This window comes from Aptenodytes patagonicus, chromosome 8 (genome assembly GCF_965638725.1).
Source record: "Aptenodytes patagonicus chromosome 8, bAptPat1.pri.cur, whole genome shotgun sequence".
NCBI classification, from domain to species: domain Eukaryota; kingdom Metazoa; phylum Chordata; class Aves; order Sphenisciformes; family Spheniscidae; genus Aptenodytes; species Aptenodytes patagonicus.
This window is the reverse complement of record NC_134956.1, coordinates 4,841,154-4,867,376: the sequence shown is the minus strand read 5'-3', so window position 1 is coordinate 4,867,376 and position 26,223 is coordinate 4,841,154. Positions and strand designations below refer to the sequence as shown.

The 26,223-nt window shown below is 36.8% G+C and overlaps 1 protein-coding gene across 1 annotated transcript in view; it reads right to left on the bottom strand.

The window, feature by feature from the left end:
• Positions 1–26,223, bottom strand: part of CENPP (centromere protein P) — a 159,670-nt gene that overhangs the window by 1,537 nt on the left and 131,910 nt on the right. The window contains exon 7 of the mRNA XM_076346037.1: positions 1,501–1,580. Coding sequence (XP_076202152.1) covers positions 1,501–1,580 — 80 coding nt within the window. The remainder of the gene's footprint in view (positions 1–1,500; positions 1,581–26,223) is intronic.

The window sequence follows — 26,223 nt, the reverse complement described above, 5'->3', positions numbered from 1 at the left end:
CCTTTAAATAGGATTTGCCAGCCTTTTGCCACTTCATTGTTACAAATCCTTTGAGAATTTGTGCACAGCTTGTTCTGGGATTTTGCAAACAAGTTAATATGCAAGTGTATTTTCTACCAACCCACTGAAATGATTCTTAAATTCTTGTATTTCATGATTGTGGGTGAGAGGAAATGTGTAATGGAACTTGCCAACATGAAGGGAAACTGTAAAATAAAGCAGCTTATTTTCTAACTGCGATGGTCTAACAACAATTCATTTCAGCAACCCAGAGTTAAAGCATTTAGTTTTAAGCGGCAGATTTGGCGCTGCGGTGCCGAGACAGCGCTATCTATTAGGGTTTATTTGCTAGTTCCACAAACAAATGTGATGGAGGGAGCAACGCTTTATTTCCAGTTGTTTCTACATAAATTAATTCACGTTATAGCAAAGATGTAATAGGAGAAGGGACTGGTCTGATTCCTTCACAAAGCCCTTACAGAATTCCTGACAGTGATAATTATATTGTCTTACAGGCAACTTCAAGGATTTTCTTTACTCAATTTAAAAACCCAAACCTGCCAGCATGTGTCTAGCAGGGATCCCGAACAGCTCCAGCACGTGTGGTAGAGGAATAATGATAAATGGCAGCAAAAGGATCCCCTCCACCTAACCCATTTCCTTCTAAAACAATGGAAATACATAGCTACAGTTGCTTTCAGTAACATGGTAACTGCAATTTTCTTTCCGTTCTTTAACGGAAGGAAGACCAAAGAACTGTGCTTCGCTTCAGTGAATTGTGATCATTGCACCTCCTGCCACAGAAGAAAGTATGAGCTGTAACTGACAGGCTGCCACACGGGCCTTCACCTGCGAGAAGGGATACGCTCCTTCGTTCAGGCCCGGGGTGGAAAATAACTGCCTTATCTCATAGAGGACAGTTGCCCGTGGCCCACCCTGTCACAGTAAGAGGGGTGTTGGCCTCGGCATCTGTTCTGCCCATTGCTCTGGTCATGTAATGCAGAAAGAAAACCAAGATGGAACAAATCTAGTCGAACGTGACATGTTTTCTGATGCATGAGAGGGAGGATGCATCCCACATTCCTACACTTTGAATTTAGCCTCTTCATTGTTGCATGAGCTTCCAAAACAGAGATAGTAATAGATTTTTTTTTTCTTAAAATGCAGATGAAAAGCCTGCTGGAGCCCTTTATTTTTTTCCACCTAGCTTTTTAAAAGAGTGGGTACCCACAGTAGCAACACAGTTGCTTGACTTACCTCACAAGGTCACATGCAGGCGGTCTGTACATATATTTTGGGGTTTTTTGTTTTTTCTCCTCGTGTTTTTAATGTGTGGTTATAGCCCTAAAACGTAATGCACATCATCTAATCTCTGTGTTTAGAGGCGTTCTAAACCAAAGAGTGACTTAATGTTCAAGCAGACCAATTATGTATAGATTGTCAATATGCATTTCACAATCCTTCATCTGCATAAATCGAGAAATGTATTTATTGGCTTACCCAGAAAGTTTGGGGTTCCTTAGAATTACATAATCTCCCAGCAGTCCTTCCGGAAGGGTCACAACATCAGGGTATTTGCCCTGTGAATAAAGAAGTTCAAAAGGGTATAAATTAGGTCACAAAAATCGGAGTAGACAAGGTGGTTTCTAGGTAGTGCTTTCCAGTTGCAGTGGATTTTAATATGCTGCCACTTTTAGCTTGCATTTTTAATAGTTAAGAGTAAGGATACTAATCGTTTAAAATTCTGACGTGCTTTTTAAGTTTTGATGGTTTGGGGTTTTTTTAGTATCATTCACGTGGTATCAAGAGATACTTAAATTTGGTCACCTCAGAGAACAAAACAGTATCGTGCACCTGTACAAACAGGCCTTAGAAGTCCTTATGCAAGATGCAGGAAACCTTGAAAGAATATCTTTTAACTAAGTTCTGTTAATTTGATTTAATAACACACATTATAATACATCACAGTTTCACAAAAAAAAACCCTTACTAGTACACTCTGTTTTGCTACTCCTTTTGAGAAAATGGATCACCAAGTTCCATGCAGTGCTCTGAAAGCATAAAGTAATAAAGGCAATGAGATACCAAAATAACCGTTATTACCAAGAGCTAATGGGACAATGGAGAATGACAAAACGTATACAACTACTGCCTACTATTAAACTTCCACATTACTGGGAATCAGAGCTATTTTCACTTACTACAGTGTGCAAAGATTGATCATCGTTCCATTACTTTGTTAGTACATCTAATAATTTACAGTCTTCAGTGTGTATATCTTGAATTACCTAAGACTCCTAACTTGCTGTAACTATTTCAAAAACATGTAAAAAAAAAGCAGAATAGTAGCTATGTATGGATCCTTTAGAAGTTATGCAGTATGCGAGACGACAGGTTACTCAGAGTACGAGGAGATCCGTACGGACTGAAATACTGAGAAAGAACACAATTACTGCGTCCTGCAGGGACATGCTATTGCAAAAGAAAACAGAATCTAGACGCAGCCTGTTACCGTGAAGACTTCAACACTGTTACTTGCTTGTACTGCCTTAGGTACTGGATACAAAGCTGTCTTCCAAAAATTGCAGTTTATAAAGCGTGAAAAGACTGTTAGCCTAAATCATTCTACAGAGCTCACAGGGCAAGTGGTATGTCTTATGGAAAAGGAGCAGGAGAGCTCGTCTTTGAAAAGCACTGGAGAAAATGAGTTAGGTTTTACAGGATTACGCCTCATCTGGCAGACTGAAATTGCTACCAGATGTGACCTTGCTCCGGTTTAGGAATTTATGACAAACTGAAGGGGGTTTGTGCAGAATGCCAAATGACATAAAACACATGGAATTTGCCAGTTTTAATTTCTACAAAGTATCTAGTACTGTATTCACCATAGGGATAAAGACCATGATCTATCTTGGGAACAAAGACACATAAGGGGCAACAAAGTGCACAGTAGTTACGGCATGAAAACGTGGCCTGACCTAAGGACACTCGCCTAGCAGAACAGGGGTCTTTTTTCAGCTTTACTCCCTGTGGATTTATGCTCCTCTGATGACAAAATAAAACAAGTTTTTCAGGCTTTCCTTCTCAATAACCCATGTCTTTGATATTCATTACGTGCCTTCATTTCTCTGGTATCATAGGTCTCCAAGAATCTAGCAATCTCTTGAGCTCCAGGTTGCCAATACTAGAAATTTAGGATTAGCTTGTACCTGGTGAACTCAAGAGTTGAGTTCCTCGTTCAGAAGAGATCCCAAGTATACCATAGCTAAACACCAAGTTGTGTTGTATCTTCATCCGCCCATACTGAGGCCTTTGGGAATCACAAGAGAAAATAGATCAGAGGCACTAGAGAAGAGTTCCAATTTTCAAGCCGCTGTAAAATGCACCCATGACTTGTTTGGGAGTTCCTGCGTAGCTGCCATAATCAATGCATTTACCCCCAGCTAGTGGGAGGTATTTTATGTTGTACAGAAACCAGAGGTGTCTCAAGGAAATCTCAAAGTGTTTAAGTTTCTGTTGCCTAAAAGCTTCCTCCTACCTGGGAGAGACTGCGTTGGTGAGTTCTGCACACAGGAAGCGGTTTTCTGTGCCTTCAATAAATGCTGTGAGAATCTGATCTTGTGTGAAATTCTCAGGATTTGGGATAAAATCCAGCTTCTTAGCAGGAAAGATCATATCTTAGCAGTCCACAAAACACACAAAAAGCCCAAACACAAATACCTACGCCTCTCTTCAGGCGTATTACACACTAAAACTGAAGTAATAACAGTGGCATGAAGCAGTACCTCGCCCAGACCCACGTAAGGAGGTGTCTGCCCGTCTCACTTAAGGGTGACTCCTTAGAATGACAGCGCAGCAGAAGCAGGAAGCAAAACTACCGCACCCAGGATTATGCGAGCAATGTTAAACGCTGACACTTTAGGGAATAAAACCCAGGAAATGCAGTCACACAATCTACCTTCCATATTCCACATGTAAAACGTGATGTCTGTATCCCACAGGTAAAACGTGGGGATGTGGCACGTAAATGAAAAACCAGGCACACAGTATGCACAAGCTGCAGTAGTCCTGACAGAACTACAATTCCAAATACACTTTGTAGGTATCGGATTATCACCTCATATTCTCTGCTGTGCAACTGTCACTTTTCTAAGTTTTCCCCGGGAAAAAGAAAGGCCGAATAACCACCAGGGTAACAGAATGACCCCATCCACTGAAAGGTCCCTTGGGAAAGTCAGTAACTCCTATGGGATCTCGTGAAGTGGCCACTGGGCAACTGAAAGATATCACATCAAGGGGCGCGATACCAGATGGGAAAGATCAGCTACAACTGCATTAAGCAAAAACTGACTTTAATCAAGAAATATCTTTCCTCAGATGACTTTTAAATGTCAGGTTATGATCAAAATCAAAAGTCCATGCTATTATTATTACTTCTGGACGGAAATCGTTTTTCCAGCTCCTTCAGAAGTCCAAGGAGGGGAATCTCTTGGGAACTTTTATCTAAAGCAGAAATAGTCTCAAATCACAAAGGGACAAACATCATGATGGAATACACAGTCTTCCCTTTCTCCCATGACAGATTTTACACATACACACACACAGAGCCATCCGAGTGAATATACTTGGAGTTATCTATTTTTAAATAAAATAGATTATTCTTCAGCTGTTCAAAATTGCATTGCAATTTTCTGCATACTAAAACTCTTCTAAGGAAAATGTTTTAAGTTATTCAGCTTAGAAGCCACGACTAAGAATGCAAAGCAAAATTGGCAAGGCAGAAGCTACACTAAAAGCAGACAAATTTGCTTCTAACCCACTTAGGAAGAAAATATGCTACTCTGCTCTTAGATGGAACAATCGTTAACACTTACTTGCAATTTTGAACTTGGCATTCTATAAGAAGGACTGTATATGAAGAGTGCTAAGCAAGTCATGCTACTATGAGTCCCTCCATAGGTGTAAGCTACTTCTAAATTTACCAAAGGTGCTCCATTTAGGCTCTGATTTAGGGTGATTTATATGTATGTTTTGCCTAGCTAAGGCCACAGTATCATCCACATGGTGGTAACATCAAGGCCTTAAATAACAACAACAACAATGTAAACTTCAGTAATTCAAACACAAATTATCTGCAAAAATGATGAAAATTCTAGACACCGTAGAATACCAGTAACAACACAATTAAATTCCAGAAGCATTAAACAATCAAATCCATTGCCACCAGTCTGCTACCCACTGCAAAAATTTAGGTCAATCCCTTAAGAAGGCATCAAGTGGGAAGCCATCCCAGTGTACTGCCCCACGCGCTCCTGATGAGAGTCCGAATTCGAAGTAGCTGTGTTCTCCAACAGCCTCATTCTCTGGGTTTAGCAGCAATCTGATTTTTAAATTACAGTAGTCTAACTCAGATAACAACAAAAGGAGTAATTTTACTATTACCATGATCAAGTCCTACAGATACTTAAAACCAGCAATCACCAGGCTACAAAATGAAATTAAGTGCAGCAATTACATTTTTGGAAATTAGTTTGTATTTCTACTTTTACTAAGCCTTCTGCTAGCCCAGATAACTACAATTCCATTTATGAGATCTGGTCTTACAATTTATCTGTCCTTATGCACATTGCTAAAATATTTGGTGCTAACTTCACCAAGAACTCTTATCCTGTAGTCACAAACTATGTTAATCTGTCATAAACTGAACGTCGCGTATACATTTTTCAATCAATTATCTTTCTAGAAATGTAATTTAAATTGCTTTGATGAGTTTCATTTTTAGATATTGGACAATACATTTGTTAATGCATTTCAATTAACTAAAATATTTTATCCTGTAAGACAGCTGTCACCAACATGAAAATATAACAAGGATTTATACTTTCCTGTATTTTTAAAGCACGGTGGCAAGCCCTAAGTCAATGAAAAACTTCTCCAAGAAATTTAACTTTTCTGGTACCAACATGCACCTCAGACTTCAACAAATAAGACAAAACAGTCTGGCAATACAATGTAACTGAGAAATGAGTAATACTGTATCTAAAAAGAAATGCATCCTCTTTTTTCTTCTTTCATTCCCCTCCACTGCTTGACCGGGCAAGAGCAGCACTGTATAAATTGATGTACGCTCAAAATCTGAATACAAGGATGAAAGAAAAACCTGTAATGTAGGCAGATGCAGATGTATAAGATAGCCATGGTTTTGAGAAGGTTTTGTCTCAAATTTGCATTTTTTTGAGACTTCTTTTGAACCGAAGATCAACAGGAAAAGTCTGGAACCTTTAGAATGTGCAAAGGAGAAGAGGAACCCATTGCCTGCAGATGCCGCAAGTCTGTCACATGCTTAAGTTGATGTTCTTTATGTTGAAGTTTTTGCTGCACAATGGCAGTGTTGAAGTATTCTTAACAGAATACTGTAAACACTAGCAGTGTCATTAAATATTACGCTCAAAGCCTGAAAGGTCCAAAATTTGACTATGGAAAGCGCCGTATCACAACATTCAGTAAAAGACTTCCAGTCTGATGATCTGGAATTACTGAGTCAGAAAGACAAACGGTTCACAAGGGGAAAATTCCTCCAGAAAGAGTCTTTGTTTTTACTGTGCTACACGTTAGATTAGATTTCGCCTCAAGTTTCATTTCAAGGAGCTTTTAAAAAGTATGTAAAGACAGACAGATGGTAATTACAATTTAAATGTATGAGCATAATCAGCATATCTATACTATGTCTCCTTAGGGATTTGTTTAGTATCCACCAAACAGAAAGCATTAGACAAACAGGAGGGATACAAATGTTTAGTTTTTTTACAAAGAAACCCAGCATTATGGCTGCCACACTTATTTAAATGACTCCAGTGTTATAAAGACAATGTCAACTATGGGCAAACCGAGCACCCTCCACTGCTTTAAATCTGGCCAAATAAACAAACACCAGTCCATTAAGTAACTACCCAACATCAACAGAAATAATTAAATTATTGTTAAATTGACTAGCTTTGTCTGCCAAGATCTGTTCTTGTATATGTAAAACTGATGCAAATGTAAAGTGACTGAATTTCCTCTTATTTTTCAGAAGCATCAGTCGCACAGGTAAAATATAGACTCGTAAAATATCGAAAAAACAGTGACTACAGAACGCTATATAACTTACTCTGAGAGAACTACTTAGAATTTACTGTCATGTGATACACCCCAGAATCTAACTGAGTATGTTTATCTTACAGGCTGACATGTTTAAATCTTTGTTTCTCCAGCAGCTTAATACTGGAAACAAAGGACTTTTGAAGCTACTGCAGTATTTGTAAAGCTTAAACATTTACACTGTGAAGGAAAAAACACTTTACCCCATGCCACACATTTTCTGGTTGAAAAAGAAAGTATTCTTTATATGCCATTTGATATTCTCTTCGGTATCTTTCCGTGGAAACAAATTCTGTATTACATAAAAACTGTATCTGGTATGTAGAGTGTTGATTACATTACACTCAACATTTACACATGGACTTTTGCTTTAAAGTATGTAATGAGCCTACGGGACAAGAATTAGAAGATGAAGTGAAACCTCAATCCACTGTTTTTCCCTCGTACAGCCATTCACTGTGTGTACGTACGTGTATGATTCACAGTTTTAAACTATTTTTGTAAGGTTTGTTTTTAAAATGAATTCCACTACAGCAATAGAGGAACATTTAGAAAGCAATTTATCCAGAGTTACACCATTATTGTCTACTGACATTTGGAGCAATGCTGTGGCTATTCCCTAACTTGGAGCAATGCAGAACTGGGATCTCACTAAAAACCAGTATTTTTTTTATTTTAGTTTCTAGAGCAAGAAAGTTTATCAGCATCCCAGTTATGGTAGTATCTCATAATAGCCTACTTTGGGAATCAGTGTCCCACTCCCTGCTTGATCTGTCTCTGTCCGTCATATGAGTTTGTGATAGATCTTCATAGAATCATAGAATCGTTTAGGTTGGAAAAGACCTTTAAGATCATCAAGTCCAACCGTAAACCTAACACTGCCAAGTCCACCACTAAACCATGTCCCTAGTGCCACAAAATTGTGCAATTAGAGTAAGAAACACAATACATAATTGCTGAGGTAGCATTCTACAAATAATTTGAATACCTAGGTCCAAGAAAAAAAAAAATCTTTCATTCTAACTTCCTAAAACATATGGAACATTAGAAACAACATAACACAAAATATTTCTGTGCTTCTCAAATGATAGCTAGCACTGCACAAAACCCACTTGATCAACTCCACCTTCTGCACTCTAGTATAATTTTACAGTAATTCCACAAGATGCAAATCTCCATCTACTGCCTCTTCTCACGCAGAGATCTATTCAAACTTAAAATGTTAAAGATGTTTAAAAAAACTAATAATGCTGTACAAATTCTATTCACTTCTATACTTGGCTTTAAAGAAAAAGTATGGCTGAGTCCCATATCTGTTGGATTAACAACACTGATGTTTTAGGGAGGGCTGTGTGTGCTTAAATAATGTTTTCCTATTGGCCATTTTGTCATAATGAGATTCAGACTTGAGTAACAGACACAGAAACATGAGGAAACCTAGCATCAACACAGCCCTACTTGACCAGATTTTTTTTTTTTCAGGACTAAACCTAAATATCCATGCTAGGAAACGGGTATTGCTGAAGCTTCAGCACCAAAGGAAGTTCTGCATCCAAAACAGCATGTTCCAATGGCAAGACGCTCAAGTGGGGTGTACTATTAGCTTCCGCATTGCCACTTCACATGGTTTTGTGAAGAGAAAGAAAGACAGTTTGCTCTGTGCCTGAAAGATAACAGTGTTGTAACCTAAGGTCAATGATTTAAATTAGAGTAAAATACGGCAATCGTTACAGGAAATAGACAGTATGTTTAGCTAAATCTCAAAGCATAAAAATACAAACATTATTAGCACATCAGAGGTCAACTTGCGTCAGATCATTATATGCTTAGGAAGATGGCAGCATGCTTTTATTTTTGGATAAGCATAAATACCAGTTTGAAGCAACTGGGATATGTAATAAATTATAGCTATGAAAGTAATTTGTATCTACTACTGCAGGAGAAAAACTTTGACAAAACCTGTTTTTAAACAATAAAATATGAATTACAGAATTATAAAAGAGAGACATTTTATAAATGTGTTCTTGCATGCTATATTTTTTTTAATGTCTACACTGAAAGCTGCCTAAAATACTTTGCAAGGGCTAGAATCATATCTTCAAGTATTCAAAGAATGGCACGTTGAAAGTTCAAAGCATAAAGGATCTCAAAAGTCACCATGAAGTTTCTCATTTTGTGCAATTAAAGGAACCGAAACCAAGAAAAGACAATGCACTTTCCCCCTTCAACTAAATTACACAGCATAAAAACACTGTATTTGCAAAATGGATTTATGAAACTTCACCACTCATAATTATGTCTCAGAATAAAGGCATCTTCCATCTTCCCATCTAAGTACACATTTTACTCAAGTAAAACAGTCTTGCTGGTAATCTGTGTTATGCAAATTACACAAAACTACAAGTGTCTTCAGTACCAAAGTAGTTTACAAAAAGAAGCGCACAATGAAAAAGTAGTTTTGTCTACATGGCAGTCATATTACATCTTAACACACTGCTCAGTTCCCTTCTTTTAAAACTAAAGCCACAAGCAATACTACCAACATGCATGTTTCCTTTTTCGCAGAGGACAGTAGAGGAAAGGAGAATTTTGGGGGCAGACTTGAGGAATAACAGTATGAATGTCACTCTGAACAGGGGAAATCTTTGCAGAAAATGTTTACCAAAATTTCCTTACAAGCTCAGGATATGCCTGCTTTCCTCCAGTAGTATACGTACAGCTGGCTACTTGAATGAAAATTGCTCTGCATCCACCTAGTTTCAGACCTGTGTTTTTTTAGCAGTTATAGATCACTTCGCTAAGATTCAATCTTACAACTACCTCTTAAGTTAAGTCAATGGACTAGTACCTGAAACCAACTGGGAGGAAGTCTCACTTATCGCCAGCCCAAAACCCATGTAGCATTAGCAAACTGCCAATGAAGTTTCTTTGCTTTGTTCCTCTTTTTTTTTTTTATCCTTCAGTTGATTATAGCTTCTCTTTTTTGGCCCCTACTCTGCTTCCATTGCCATTTATTTTCCTTCTTTCACATTTCCATAATGTTATTTTTCATGCTTGAATCAACCATGATTTCAGTTTGTCACTATTCATTATGTCACTATTAATTTACCAGACTATTTGTATTTTCATAATTGGATCTAAGCTGTATGTCTACAGAAGCGCTAAACCAGCATTGCCTAGGCCTGAGTATGCATACTATTGTGTCTCTTACAAAGCATTTCCTTTCAATATCACTTTGTCATATGGTAACCATATGTTTATCTGCAATTTAATTACAGCAGACTGGGAAGAAATTAAATACATACTAGAGGTTTATTTTTAAAATGTGAGGAAAAATAGAATTAAATGAAAATGAAACCTCGGAAAGAAGAGGAAGGGGTATATAATAAACACTTAGCGAACACAGAAGTTGCAGATGTGTTTCGTTTACTGTTTTTTCTTGCTGGGGAAGAGACAAGTCTTCTCTCCGTTATTTCTCTTTAAAATTGTCGAGGCAAAAGATTTCCGCTAGTTTACAAAAAATTATACTCCTGACCAATGATGTGTGCGCATTTACAAACCAATGTTTCTAAAAGCAAAAGCACCAAGGTACTTTATTCCATGTTTGTTTCTACAGTAAATAGGCATATTGGAAATTAGAATACACTTCTCCAGAACAGCTGAAAAGACTTGCAGGCTCCCTCGGCTCTGCCTTCAGAGACTGCATTTCCCCACTGGACACCCTGCACTACCCCTAGGTTCCAAAATGATCTTCACCTATTAATGCCGCTCTCTTGGACAGTCACAGGCAAACCTGAAGATTACAGCGGGCCACGGGCAAGAGGCTAGAAAAGGAGCCCAGAAACCAAGAATGCTTCTGCTGCTACCAGATCGACTTCAGTGCAATCCTATCAGATGTGTCATCTGGAACCGAGGGCCTGGATGTTGCCTGGCTCACAAAAGCCTGTCCTCCTCCTGGGAACAAGTCTACCGGCCCTGTTGATCAGTGTAAGAATATATACACAGATGAAGCCTGCCATCTGCTACTCAGGGAGAACACATTCCCTATTGTTTACTCCTATACCAGATATTATTGACTATCTACTTAAACTGAAGAATCATATCCTCTGAATTAGCTCTGGCTTTCTCTTTGCCTTTTTAAGTTTAAATAACCCCATTTTTCTAGATTAAAATTTTAGGGCTTACTAGTTATTTTATTTAACTTTTAAAACACACTGTCTTAATACTAAGATGGCTGTAGAGCCATCCTCTGCACAGTTATCTGCACAGTTCCAAGTCCAGGACTTAGTAATTCATTTGGTTTTTGTGGGAGAGCATTAACACTGCACCTGGGCATTTCTTTCAGTGGAAACCCACAGTAAACCAGTAGAGCTCGGTAGTTCTGTTCTTCCTCCGCAAGTTTACTGACATACTAGTTTTCATTACATTGTATTTTGAAACCCCCACCGCTGTGGAAATCAGTGGATATGTCTAATTCAGCAAAAGAGATACTAAGCAGTCAAGGACAGTACAGAGACAAAAAAATTATGAAAGAAAAAGAGATGTCATATTACAGAACAGCATGAAGAATCAACAATTTGGGAAGAAATAATTGTGAGCCAATGTTTCAATAATCTGAAGGAAGTAGACTGGAAGAAAAGCATTTTTAGGAGAAATTAAGCTAAGTTTGTGTTTTCTTCCATTACAACAGAAGCAAGATACTTTAGAGATCTTTAAATATTTTTCTGTATAGAAGATGATGAAAGATTCTCTCCAAGCCTTTTTGATGGCTTAGTAAAAGGGTCCAGAATTGCATGAAGCAACTTGGATTTGAAATACCACAGAAAAGTTGATTATCAAGTGTGACCCAACTTGCTTTTGTACAGTTTACATTATCAAGCTTGTCCAGACAGCAGATTTTAAACATAATATAAATAAAAGCATCTGAATTTAGTTAATGACTTGACTCTGAAGCTGTGTTAGTTTTTCCCAAGTACCCTGATTAATTTAAAAAAAAAAAAAAAAAATCATAGGACACAACGAAGAACATGTAGTTAATCTAAATAAGCTCAATGTTAGGCATTTACTTTTTTAAAAGCATGATTAAAAAAAGTTTTTAGACAAGTTATTCAGCTTATGTTGATCATTTACTGTGGTTATTTCATCATGACTGTGGATCAGATAGAAGATAAAAGTGCAGAGTTAAGGACAAGAGTCAGTCAACTACTGTTAATCAATAAAACTCCATTAATTTCTACAATTAGAAGAACAGCTGCCCATTGGTACAGTAAGTGGAGTTCTTTGAGATATGTTATCCCTACAAAGATAATGTACCTGCCTCAGATGAGAGAATTTTTCCCTTGACTTCATTAGCCAGTGAGTCAGTTCATGTAACCAGCCAGTAATTATCATAAATAAAATATACCCAAAATATGTATTACAAATTGTTGTGCGGCATCAACACTTGCATCCCTCCCCCAAGTTTTTTCTACTACACACTCTGCAGAGAGAAACTCAAAGCAAGAAGGATGGCACACAGTAGAGGACAGAATAAAATAATGTAATAAACCAGTTATTATTACTTACTTATTAACACTGACTGCCAATTAATAGATCAGGTATAGGAAAGGTATTTGGAGTCTTGTTCAAATAAAGCTTAGAGAACTGCCTTCCTGAAAGACTCTGAGGAGTTATTCGCTTCTATGTGGGCAAACATTTATCTTACCTGGTAAAGACGCGTATGTCCATAGACCCACCTGGAACATCTAAAATATCAGTTTTCATTTCTCACTGAGAGACATAAACTGTTTAAGAGGTCGATCTTTTGTCACTTAGACCAAACTGTCCAACAGCAGAGAGTGTTTTGGTCAATTAGTAGCTGTCAAATCTGCTTGTACTATCACCTTGATATCTTAAGAAAGCAGTAGCTGTACTGTAATCTTTACTGGACACCAGTGACAAAGGTGCAATCTGTGTTTGCACAAAACCAAAAAACTTCTTGTGTGACTTGCACTCAAAAATAAAGATATACTTTTTTAGTTCCACCCAGATTTTATATCAGTGCATGAATGACAATGTCCACAGCATTCCCTAGTGCATGGGGTACAATAATACTCATTTATCTAGCCACCATAAGGACCAGATTTTTCTTTAAACATATGCAGATATGTACGTAAAACACATTCTCATAAATCAGTACTTATTTTCACAAATACCACTGTAGTAGTAGTATTATCACTACTGAGCATCAGAAAAAGGTTTAACATCTGCATTAGGTGAAAAGTGAAGCTTTCTATAAAAACACATGCTATATATAGGTTAAAATCTTTGCCACAAAACATCCTCTTTTAATGGTTCTACAAAGCATAACATTTAAGACAGTCTCAACAAAAATTTGCCACCTAGTAGGTTTAATTTGTCTGGTTATTAACAATTATCAGTTGCCTTAAATATTCTGCTTGTGTGAAAATAATGACTAACATGAAATGCTAACACGCCTGTCGCTATCAACAAGAGAAGGAGCCAGTCCAGTTGAAGAGACCCTGAAAGCTTTAAACCCACTGAATTCCTTTCATGTAATACCCAAATATGGTTCTTTAAATCTGGCTGTCAAAAGCATGACATTTCAGTTTATCAAACACATTCTTAGCATAAACAACAGTGACACAGGAAATATTCTTGAGCAGAAGACCCAAGCATCTATGAGAAGAGATTTATAGTACACAAAAACATTTAATAATTTATAATTATTGTATGCATAAGGGTGTAAAGTTGTCTATCCACTGATAAATAATAGGCTCGTAAAAATGGTCAACTATCCTCAAACTTTGATCTACTAAATTACTTTAATAAGACAGTAGCAAAAACCCAAATAACAAAACAGAAGAAAAAATAAGGAACACCAAAAAAATGTAACGCTCTTCACTCTGCAACTCTGTAGTATACCTTAGACTAAGTCTCTCAGAACAAGGATGATTTTGACTCAAATATTTGTATACTGCCAAGTACAAACGAATTTAGGGCAGTGATGAGAATTCTTTAGTGTATTCACTAGGAGAAATCACATGCAGCTGCCAGGCGAAAACATATTTTCATGCTCCACCTTCTTTTGGTTTTTAAATGCCAAAGTTGCAGTCACCAAGAACGTACTGTGATGTATGTGTATAAATATTTGTTTTATTGCTAGGTACTGCTACAATACAAAGAAGTAATAGTAATACTAATACTAGCTGCCAGTGTAATTCACTCACTTTCAATGCAATCCCGAGGCACTTTTTTATTTGAATTTAAACGGCTGGCATCACAGAAACATTTCAAACAACAACAATAAATTTTGTTCTTGTAGAAGTCCAGTTGAAAGAAAATTAGCTAATGTTACAGCTTAACTTTATCTTTTTTTCTTCTTCAGTTTTTCAAACAATCATTTAATTCTCTAGTGTTTTTAAAGCTCTACGGAAGTAAAGTAACAAAGGCATTCATGCATATAAACCTAGTGTATGTTTAAAGCTTTCCTTTGCGCAGTTATATACCAACAAGAAGATTAATCCTAACTCAACAACATAAAGCTGTAGAATAATGCATGTTTGCAGTGTGGATACTCGAGCACCAGCCTTTGCCAGAACATGCTTTACACTGTTGGATTTGAGGAAGCACAAGAAGCCTTCAAGCCCTCTAGTCCCTGTCCGCACCCATCCCAAATTCCTCCGCAAACTCTCCCCACAGCTACCGACTGTTCTCCACACAGACCAATGGCAAAATGCCACCGCTTGGCCCGAGCTACTGGTGACTCCAGAAGGAATGATCATGGATCTGGATGGCGGAATGACTTCAGGGCTGTTGGAATTCAGCGTGCTTTGCAAAAGGACTAAGTTAGTAATGCATGGTGTATAGCAATGCATTGCTTTGATTCAAAATGGCATACTCAGCAATTCCACAATCATTTGGGTTATTAGTAAAGTCAGTTTAGGAAGGAACAACTAATGTCAGGGGTATTTCTTTTTTCCATAGTATTACTGCATATTACACAGTATTACCTACATTCCATATACTTCTCCCAAGTAACTAGTGATAGGACGAGAGGAAATGGCCTCAAGTTGCGCCAGGGGAGGTTTAGATTGGACGTGAGGAAAAATTTCTTTACTGAAAGAGTGGTTAAACATTGGAACAGGCTGCCCAGGGAAGTGGTTGAATCACCATCCCTGGAGGTATTTAAAAGACGTGTAGATGGAGCACTTAGGGACATGGTTTAGTGGGCATGGTGGTGTTGGGTTGATGGTTGGACTCGATGATCTTAGAGGTCTTTTCCAACCTTAATGATTCTATGATTAGCAGCTCAGTGAAACGGGTATGCCCTTCAGGCTTTGACCTGATGGCCTACACAGATCAACTGCTAATTGCATAAGCATATGATCAATTATTAATTCTATTAATAAATACCATAGACTAACTGGCTACTCAAAATTTCAAGTTTCCACACAAAGTAAGAGCACTATTTTAAAAGATTTTATTTTATCATGCCATTTCAATATAAGCAACAGTGCGGACATTTCCAGCATTCTAATTCAAGCAGCAATAAATGAAATTATAATTATTTGAGGCATATTAACAGGACAAACAACATAAAATCATATGAGAAGCACCAAAAATCCAATGTTTGATTTTCTTGTATGTACATGGAGAAAAAGAGGGAGAGAAGCAACAATAACAAAGAGGAAAAAAAGGAGAAAGGATAAAAGAGAAGGAAAAGAGGGGAAAAGGGGCAAGTACAAGTGAGCAAAGAGTACAATCAAAAAGTTTGATAGTAATGAGTAAAATGAGTAAAAATAGTTCAAGAAAAAGGAAATTAAAGCAACAAACAAAAGGAAGATTTTTACATTCCCAGAATTTAAACATGCAGTTGTTCCCAGCTTGTATAAAAAGACGAGGATGTAACACCCAGACAGGCTACATTTCCAAACCCAAGCCGAGTCTCATAGCAGGCACTGTAAGGTATACACAGATAATCCAATTGTTAGGTAGGAAACATTTGAGAAGAAAGGCAAGCACTATAATGTTATTTTAAAAGTAATCCTGGATTACTTCAATATTCATATTTTCCCCTGTAGAAAGACCTCTGGATGACTCTTCCAAAACACACTGTGAACTAACATTTGAGGCCTCCAGCATATTCTTCATCTTTGGCTTTTTCTATTTTTTCCCCTCTCTGTTTTGGAATCAGCTCCTGTATCATCATTTACTTGCAGCTGCCCCTGCCAGTGCAAAAGTAGCACTGTCTAGACTACGTACATATTTATGCCTCTTAAAAACAATTCAAATGATAGCTCTACAGCTCTTACAACTCCAAAATCACATTTCTCATTTCTAACATATCCTATTGCCCTATGAATTCAGAATTACTGCCTTTCTAACAATTCAATCCTTATTAACTCATAGGATCTTTCCTGCTAATTTCTGAAGCAAAGATGTCATAACATTCAATTACCAAAGTACTCGCTGTGAATGTACCTTATAAAATCTCCCAACTCTCTGAAATAAAACCAGCAAACGCTTCTGACAAAATCAGTTTATTCCACCTTGTACAACACATTGTGTAATACAAGTAAAGGCCATGAAATATAGAAAAAGTAGCCAATAAATAGTTAGATATCAATGCTTGCTCCAAAATATAGTATAAAAATCACACACAAATAGTCCTTCTGTCTTCCCAACTGCTTTAATAATCAATGTAGTATGTAGGGGGAAAAAAAAAGCCTTTTCCAGTGAGTCAGTTACATAGTTGAAATACTGTATCTTTTCATTTATTTTCACCACTACTGTTAGTCATGCTAACTTTCTTTAAGCTAGTGGTAAAAATTCAGTATTGGATGCAGTTACATCTTCGTTTTGTTACATATATATACTTTGGTGACAATAGTTGCCATTTCTTCCCATTTGTCTATCTTGATTATTGAAAATTTAAGTTCATGCATGCTTGCAGAACAAAACAAATGCTACCCTTATACTTTGTAGAGCTGTACTGCTGGGAACAAGCTTACGGTGCATTATCCTCTAGAACATGCTGGGGCATTACAGTAGATGGATGCGTGAAATCATCACCAGTTCTTTGATGCAGGTGATACTTCATTTATGAACTGTTTTTCATCCCATAAGAACAAAGTACAGGTATTAATGACAATAATTTCATTTTATAGCCCAGAAGACAGACAGAAAAAACATTTTATTATTTAATTCAATTTCATGAGGAAAACAGGTTTTGTCTTGGCTGAGACTTGCTGCTCTAACCACTACACAGAGGTAGCTCTGCTCAGTCTTCCTTCACTGAAATATGAATAAAAAAAATAAAGAAACCTTTTCAAGATTTTAGATGGTTTAGAATAATTTAAAAAATATTAAATACTAATCTTAGGCTAACAGTACTTTGTAGGGCACAGTGGCTGAAGAAATTTACACTTGACAGTGTAACTGAAAATCAAAATCAAGCAGCCTGCAAGCCCAACAACTCCCAAACTCACTGAAGGTATGTTTAAAAAAAAAAAAAAAAAAAATTTAAATTATGACACTATTCAAAGAGCTGCTAAGCTGATGACTCTTGTGCTAAAATACAGTTTGCTTTAATCAAAGCTTTTTAATACTTGTTAATTAAAAAATAACTTGTACTCCTCTGCAAGTTGCTGGCTTGTTTTATAGCACAGCTTTGAGTTAGCTTTAGTGAACTCAATCTTTTAAAAATTCACTCATAAAAGGAAAAAGGGCAATTAAAGCATTTCAGACACTTAAGCAGTTAAAACAACACAAGTTACCTTGCAATCTACGTGCTTGTAAATGGATTATGAATAAAGCAGTACAAAAGTGCAAAATGTTTTGAAGTAGAAAATGAGCAACTAATAAAGAGGAAATACACAAATTAATCACACTCAGAGCTGCTGCAAACATTTGAGAATACTCAGAATCTGTGACTGAAATAACAAACAAACGTTACTATAAACAAACATTATACATACATACATTATGTCCCCAAATATGGTCCATATAATCTCCAATTCTTATTACTCCACTTTCTACATCCCAGTATTTTCTTACTTGACAAGTAAGAAACTACAGCATTACTTCACACACCTCTCATTGTAACTTCTGCAAGACTATGACATTTACCAATGCATCACTTTACAGACTCATTTCTGATCATCCATTCTTTCCATCCATTTTAGTTGTATTCATTTCAGTTGGGCTTATGGATGCTCAGCCATAAGATTAGGTAGCTACTCTCTTGAAGAGACTCTGTGTTAAAATTGGTAGATTAAAATCGGCTGACAAAACACTGCCTCAGTAATTGGCTTTCTTTTTTTCTCAAAATGTTTGCCTATATAGCAATAGGTCTGATTAACACATACATATGAATTAGGCTTAGTGGAGCTAATTCAATAGCGATGCCACAACAGCACATCCTTCTTTGGTGGCCTGCCTACCTGAGTAGCTCAGACAGGTTGAAACTGCCTGTGCTGTCACTATCGATACTTGAGCTAACCAGTTAAAGCTAATATGGACATGTCAACAGACTCTGCAACGACATCTCCGCAAGTTTTGCATTGCCACGGTTCTGTAAACTCAGTCTGATATCATTTAAGTGAAGCTCATACAATAGAAATATTTTCATAAGAAACTATAAAATCATTTTTTCTTTCATTCAAGTATCCCAAAGTACTGCTGAAAGGTAAGAATGCCACACATTCTCTACATCTATATCTATATATTATTTTTATTAAAAAAACCAAACTGCCAAAACCCAAACCCAATCTGAAAATAAACTTGCCAGGTTAAAACACATATAAATAAAAGGGTGCTATAAAGATCATTAATTTCACTGAAAACAAAACCACATCCAATTTCTGAGCATTACTCTGAACTGTTCTCTTAAAATTATTGTACATATTTTGATACTCTACTCTTTCAGCTAAAATAAAGGGCTCTTCACATACAGAATATCCATTAACTGGTTCCTTCCACACTCATTAGTTTCACTCTACAGTAATTGCATTAATATAAACAAATTTACTTATAATTTAAACCTGTAGGTGATGAGTAAAATTGCACTTCATCCCAGTAAATAAGGTAAATAACGTACCTTTGTTCCACATGTGGTACATCATAATCGGGCAATCATTACTCTTTGAGACAAATTATTTGCAAAAACTTTCTTACTCCCAATATTCATGACATATGGATACCTGTACCGTATTAAAATTGCAAGTAATAAAATAACAAGGCAGGATAACTTCACTTTGAACTGGTCTGCTACGTGTGGAATATGTTTCCGTGGTTTTCAAAAGTCTTTAGACTACAGAAGCTGAGGAAAACACCAGTTAAGTTAAATTCTCCATACACAAGAGAAAAAAATACAGCAATAAAAGTATTGTACTTGAAGCAAAACTTCAAGTAAACCAACCTCAAAGATGTTTATAAAATCTAACAATTTTTGAAAAAGCAAAAAATACTTATCCATCAGAGTAACATAGACTGGAACTAACTGGTTAGACAGGTTGTGGCTGAGTAGAACGTGTACAAAAAAACTCTGAAAAGCTCTTGAGCAAGCCATGTCTCAGTATATAAGCTCAGTATCTAGTGGCCCTGTGTCAACTGGGACCTTTAAATGTTTCCAAAATGCAAACCTTTACAAGTCATCCAATCCTCCCAGGTCTGAGAGGAAGCTGGACTAGAGGCAGAGTTTTGTATAGAGAACAGATCATTCCAGGAAAGAAGTGAAGATAAATATAATAAAACTGCTGAGTCATTAAAAGCTATTTAAGAGCACATAGGACGATTCAAACCAAATTCCCTTCAACTTCACTGGGAGATGGTATCTTATTTCTTGGTTAGGGTAAAAAGAAGTGGATTGTTTCAGTCAGTTTCTGGCAGAACAGAGAGTTATCGCTCAGGTTATTTCTGTATGGAGATGCATTGTTTTAAAGTACAGTTTCATAAAACAAGTATCCAGGGACAGCTTAAGCTATTCCCCCATCCTCCTTGCTTTCCTCCTTTTTCTCTCCACCGGCTAGCTACTGCCCCCTCATCTCTGCTAGCAGAACTGCTTGGGTGGCTATGCCGTGTGTCAGACCAGAAAGCAAAGACATATGAAAAACACAGCATTAGTTCTCTCGATATGACTAATAGCACAGCCACAAAACCGGTAGCAGGATAACAATCTGGAGACAGCACACCCCAGCACTCAGACAGGAATGCATAATACTGCCACTGAAGATTTCATCTTCTCACACGGCTATTTCACTCAAACAGCTGCTGTACAGTGAGCAAGCAGGATGAAGGAATAGCTTAAGTGCTTCTCAAAGCACTCGAGCATTGAAACTGGCTAAAGGCAAATACTCTTAGGCCAAAAACTCTGCTCAATATCCATACGGAACTGCTCTCTAAGCAGTAGTGCCAAAAGACAAAATATCTTTTATGAAGAAAGGAGCTCTGGGTAAGAACAGTGACTGATATCTCTATGAAAGTTAGCTTGTCTGAGCCGCCATTGAGACATGGTGAGTCTTTGGATACGACATTAACAGAAAACTTTTGATGTCCTGCTACTGCAATTAAACAATATTTCAGTTCCGAAGTGGTTGATTTTTAGCCAGATTACCATTTTCCAAAAGAAATAACTGTTGGTTTTGAAACAAAAAGCCCCATGGTGTGCATTTAGACACAGGATAGTGCAAGACCTAAACTAGGTTTGGAGACTCAGTAGATAGGACATGCTGACACAACAGTAATTATCAATTATCAATTCACACTGTCTCACCAGTCCCCTCCTCAGCTGCAAGCTTCTCCTCATTATCTTGTATCATGAAAAGAAAACTCGGTGTTTCAGAAGCAACTCTACTTGTTCTTCAGCCATTTGATGAGTCCTCCAGTTAACAAAGGAAAGGGAATGCAAAGGATTTACTGCTAAGAACAGATAGAAATTACAATAAAGAGGTAAACTGACAAAGTCTTTCTGAGCTCTGGAAAAAACCAAACAAAGCTAAGGTTCTCCTTCAACAAGACATGTTTATACACAACACAAACACAGTCATCCAGAATAACATATCCTGTTGAAACTGGTGATTTTTTTTGTTTGTTTTTATAGCATTTCCCTCGTCAAGATGACATGGAGGGAACTGTGCTGGAGTTTCAGGAAATGTGCAAAATGGGAGTTGCATAAGCTTGGCCACAAATGCTAGTCAGATCAGAAAGCAAACATAAATAATCACTTCATGAGGTGTTTTCAACTTGTACTCAATGCTGAATTTTGTGCACTGTGGAATTATAAATCTCTAGAAGGGTGATAATCATAAAAATACCAGTATGGTATTAAAAATTAAATTTAAAAATTAGGTCTGTATACATACACACACACACATATATATCCCTGCCATTTTTCCCCTTCAAATTCTCACTGGTAGTGCACTGCAGAATTGCTATACAACTCATTTTTGCCATTGTCCACTAATTCACCCAAACAAACCATTTGATGCCACTGTTTGTAATGGGGAAAACATGAATCAACAGGCAAAGACAACTAATTTTTAGATTAAAAGGAAACCACAAGCAAACTTTGTTATTTTCCTCAAAGTGTCTTCTTGTGCCAGCTGCCAACAAATCCTTATTTTTGACTAAAAAGCTTCAAAATATTTGTGTCCTCAGTTTACATCTCCTTCCTGAGACAGTCTCTCAGTGGAGAGGCATCCTGTTACTTATTTCTACTTAATATTGAAACCAACAAATGTGAAAACATCTCAGGCAACAAACAAAAGTGATATAAGAAGCAAGCCACAGCAGCAACGCAACAATGTCTACCAGATGAAATCTCAAACCAACATTTTTATCTGTAAGATCAAGTTTTCATTTTCTTATTTCATTTCTGATACAATTTAAGATGGCAACAGTATACAAATGTTTATGAAAAACTGCATTCACTTTTTAGAGAAGTATACAGTGTTCCATATGGACAGGTTTTTTTGCCATTTTGCCTACAAATGGAAAGTACAACCAAGCACGACCAACTAAATGGAAAGCAAATCATGGCTTTGAAAAGGGCAAACAAATTGGGAAAGACCATTAAAATAAGTATATATTCTTATTTTTAATGAATTCTAAACAATCTATTTTTGGTATTTACACACAGATAAAGTCATACTAATTTTCTGTATTTAAAATACAGACGACTTCTATATGTTCATTTTAGTCCAGACTCTATTTAAACAGTTTAAGAGAAACACTGGCTCTTTGGTCTGGGTATGATGTGCATGCCTATTGACAAAAATGGAACTGTATATAAGAAGCAATGGCAGGACATGAATGAAAGCCTGTAGGAGGCTTTATATATATATAGGAGGTGTGTCTGCTAGAAACTTAGCAACTGTTTAGGTTGCTATGACCTTCAAAACCCTCTTTCAAACCATTCTGAATTTTTCACAGTTTACAGGAGAAAGTGATCTTTATGAAAGAAAGAAACAGAGAAAATCTCTTAGGGGGTATTTCTGAGCAACAACTACTGAAAAGAGAACTTTAAATTTATCAGAATGATACTAGTAATGTGGTTTCCCCAGAACAGAAAAGCTTACAAAGTCTGAAAAATATTAGAGCAATGTCTTTGATATAGATTTATATTCCCATAATTAAATGGGCGCCTGCCGAAATCAAGATCCAAGACTACAAACTTACAGGAATGCAAAAATACTTGTATAAATAGTCTTCAGTTTATAGAAAGCTTGAGTACAGCAGAAATTAGAGATAGTATTATGTGAACTGTGGCAAGGACAAAAAAAAATTAAATTACTCCATCTTTTGTATTTATGCTGCAAAATATGATTATTTTAGAAAAAAGTTAGAAACCTCAAAATTATATTGATGAGTAACAATACTCAATGCTGGCACATGAGAAAAACCAAACCCCAAACCAAGCTCATTGTGCTGTTTTAGACACACAGAAGACATGCTCAGTTGCTAAGATGAATATTCTGGAAAAATACAAGTCAGCAAATAGCTGAAATATAATTGCCCAATATACAGGGAAGTGTCAACATTTGAACCTGAAAAAAGAAGTGATACTATTTGAAAGGAAAGACAGAAGGACGGTGAAAATCTTGCACGTTTACTTACAATGGCCAGGGTTTTAAAGTCATATTTATTCAAGCTAGGTGGACAATTTGCTTTGGAACACCACAGAGAACAGGCTCTAGACATTGAAATAATCAAAATTCTACTAAACTTCTTCACTGATGCACATAGTTAGAGGCAGTATGTGAAACACACTGTCCTCAAATTTCAGGTAGCTGCTGAAGGAAGGGTTTACAAATTACTTCCCTCTGTCTGCTCATTGGCATTTTAGATACAAAGTGAGAAAAACATATCTCAAACTAAAAATGGTGCTGTGGGATTGAATGGAAACATAACCAATAGGCATTGAATTGTGGCAATAATTAGTGTCTTGAGAAAGTTAATACTAATGAATATGAATATTTTATATATTCCATTCACTTCAGTGAAGGACTGGAATTGGGATGCAGTTACAGTTGAAAAGCAAGATTTTTTTAATGTAAATAAATCCTAGCTACATACATCTCATATTGCAAATTTAGGTTTACTCCCACCTAAAGAAGTACTCGATGCTTTTTGCAATGTATTGTTAATATTTTTAAATATATGAGAAAATCTGGTTTTAATTTCTCTTAAGGTTTCCCAGCAACATTTTTTCCTTCTCCAATGTTTTTTTTTCCTTAAGGATATTGGTGACCGCTGATTACAAAAAGGAATGCAGTAACTGCTATAGGTTTTAGAAATGCAGTGTACTGCCAATCCCAAATTCCCCATCTCATGTTTTGTGCTGACTTTAACAGTTACAAATTTATTTTTTTCCCCATTGCTATTTTTTTCCAACTATGAACTTGTGTATTCTATTTAAAAAAAAAAACCCACAACTCAAACACATCAGTAATTTCAAAGTTTAGGATTCCATCTTTGTCTCTGATCAAAACCAGCCAGCAACTGCAAAGATTCATCATGACAACTAGGAGTAAAGCAATTTAAAAAATTAATTTCATTCTTTTATTTCATTGAAAGGTTAAAAAAATGCTGCTGTAATTTTCAGTACTGTCTCTGTTCTTTCAAATTCCTGAACAAAACAGAAATAGCTTTAAATTCCTGAACGTGGATGTGTTTTTTGACTCACAGAAATAGTATTTTCATCAGTGTTTTAGGACTAAATTAAATAATGGATCCAAGTTCAACATAGCCCTTCTCTAAATAACATAGTAAAACAGAAGGCATAAGGAAATGTGTATTAACGACAATGTGAGAGAAAGCTATTAAAAATAAGGATGACTGTGGAACATTTCAAGCTATAGAATGTACTCTTTTCTTGGTACCATGTGAGACATGGTAACAGGTGATAGTGTACAGAGGTTTTTATTTTTCCCCCCAGATAAGGAAATTGATAAACTGTGTGCTAAGGTATGCATTCATGTGGCTACTGCTCATCTATGGCACCACTAGGAAGATACCATGAAGGATTTCAGGATGCTAGAGATAACAAAAGGAGAGTACTGCATATGCAGGTGGCCCACCCTGACCTGTTGTGCCACTAATCAGACTGCAACATGAAAAGGCAGAATATTGCATAATTAAAAAGGGGGAAGGGGTAGTATCAAGTTTTCCCTTGATGCTCAAGGGAAAAAATGACAGGACAACCATATTATAATTAATAAAGGTATAAAGTCTGCAACACTGGGTCAATAGAGAAGCTATAAACCTTGGCAGGCTATATATTTTGAAGGGGCTGAGAAAAGAACTTGTGAGGGGAAAAGGGGAGGAAAAGGAATAAAGAAATATAAGGTAAAGCAAATAATGTGATCAGGGCTGTTCAGGGGCACCCTACCTAGGATGCAGCCCTGCACCTGATTATAAAGCCTGGAGAAGAATAATAAATCTGTTTATGTTCTGATCATGTCTGACTGCCTTCTCTGGTCAGAAGGACTTGGGGTGCTCTCTCTGGCATTGATTAAGAACTACCAGAATGGGCAGACAGCGTATCCTGAAATCCTAACACCGTATAAAGGTGGAGGACCTAGAGATGAAACATGGCATGAGTACCATTCTAGACTCGTGTCTAACAGTGCCATAATAATGTTTTCTGTTTTGTTTTCTAATCTTTTCCAAATAATTACCAATGTTGTATACGCTGCTTTGGCTGGTACTAAGCATTGAGCTGATATTTTCATTTGCAAGCCCTGTTTAAAGACCAGGTGGAAGACAATAATACCAAGGCAGCCATGTCACCTTTGGAGGTGCTTCACCTACACTTTAACCAGTGACAGTAAGGAGAGGATTTCCTAAGATTCAAGGGGCCAGTGCCACTTGCCTTGTCAGGATATCTTGGAAGGCATGCCCTACAACATAAAACCTCACTGGGTCTACTGCAGGTATCTATGATGACTGGTACCTTCATTATGATTTGAAGAAAAATGCTCAGGAGCTTAAGATATGACTAATAGGTGACTAAAGGATGCCTTCAGTAAAGGTGCTGCAATCTGGAAGGCAAGAAAAAACTATGTCTGTAAAAAGAAACACAAAGCAACAAAGTGTCCTAACAAAATCAGGAGATTGAGAGGAACTGAAATGGTAACGAACACACTACCCATAGCATGACATACCGAGCAAGGAAGGATAGGTCACGATCTGTGTAGATATTGTAAGAAAAAACTTCACTTTCATCCAGTAATGGATATGCATAGTCATGCAGAAGATGGGGACGTTCCAACATTTGTGTATGGTATTTCTCACAATTCATTTATAATTGCAGAAAGCAGAACATTTCACAGCTTGATGTCTTGCAAGGAACAACATGTTGTTCCTTTAATACTGTTCAACAAGAAAACATCAACATGTAGCATAAGATACACATAAATCATTACCTAAATACAGACATATGTAAAATACTGTCAGATAATTCTGAAATAACTTTAAAATAAAAAAGAATAAATGGAGACACATGTTCCAAATAGTCTTTTTTTAATGTTTTGGGGGAAGATATCCAGATAACTACTTTTTTTTTTGGGGGGGTGGGGGATG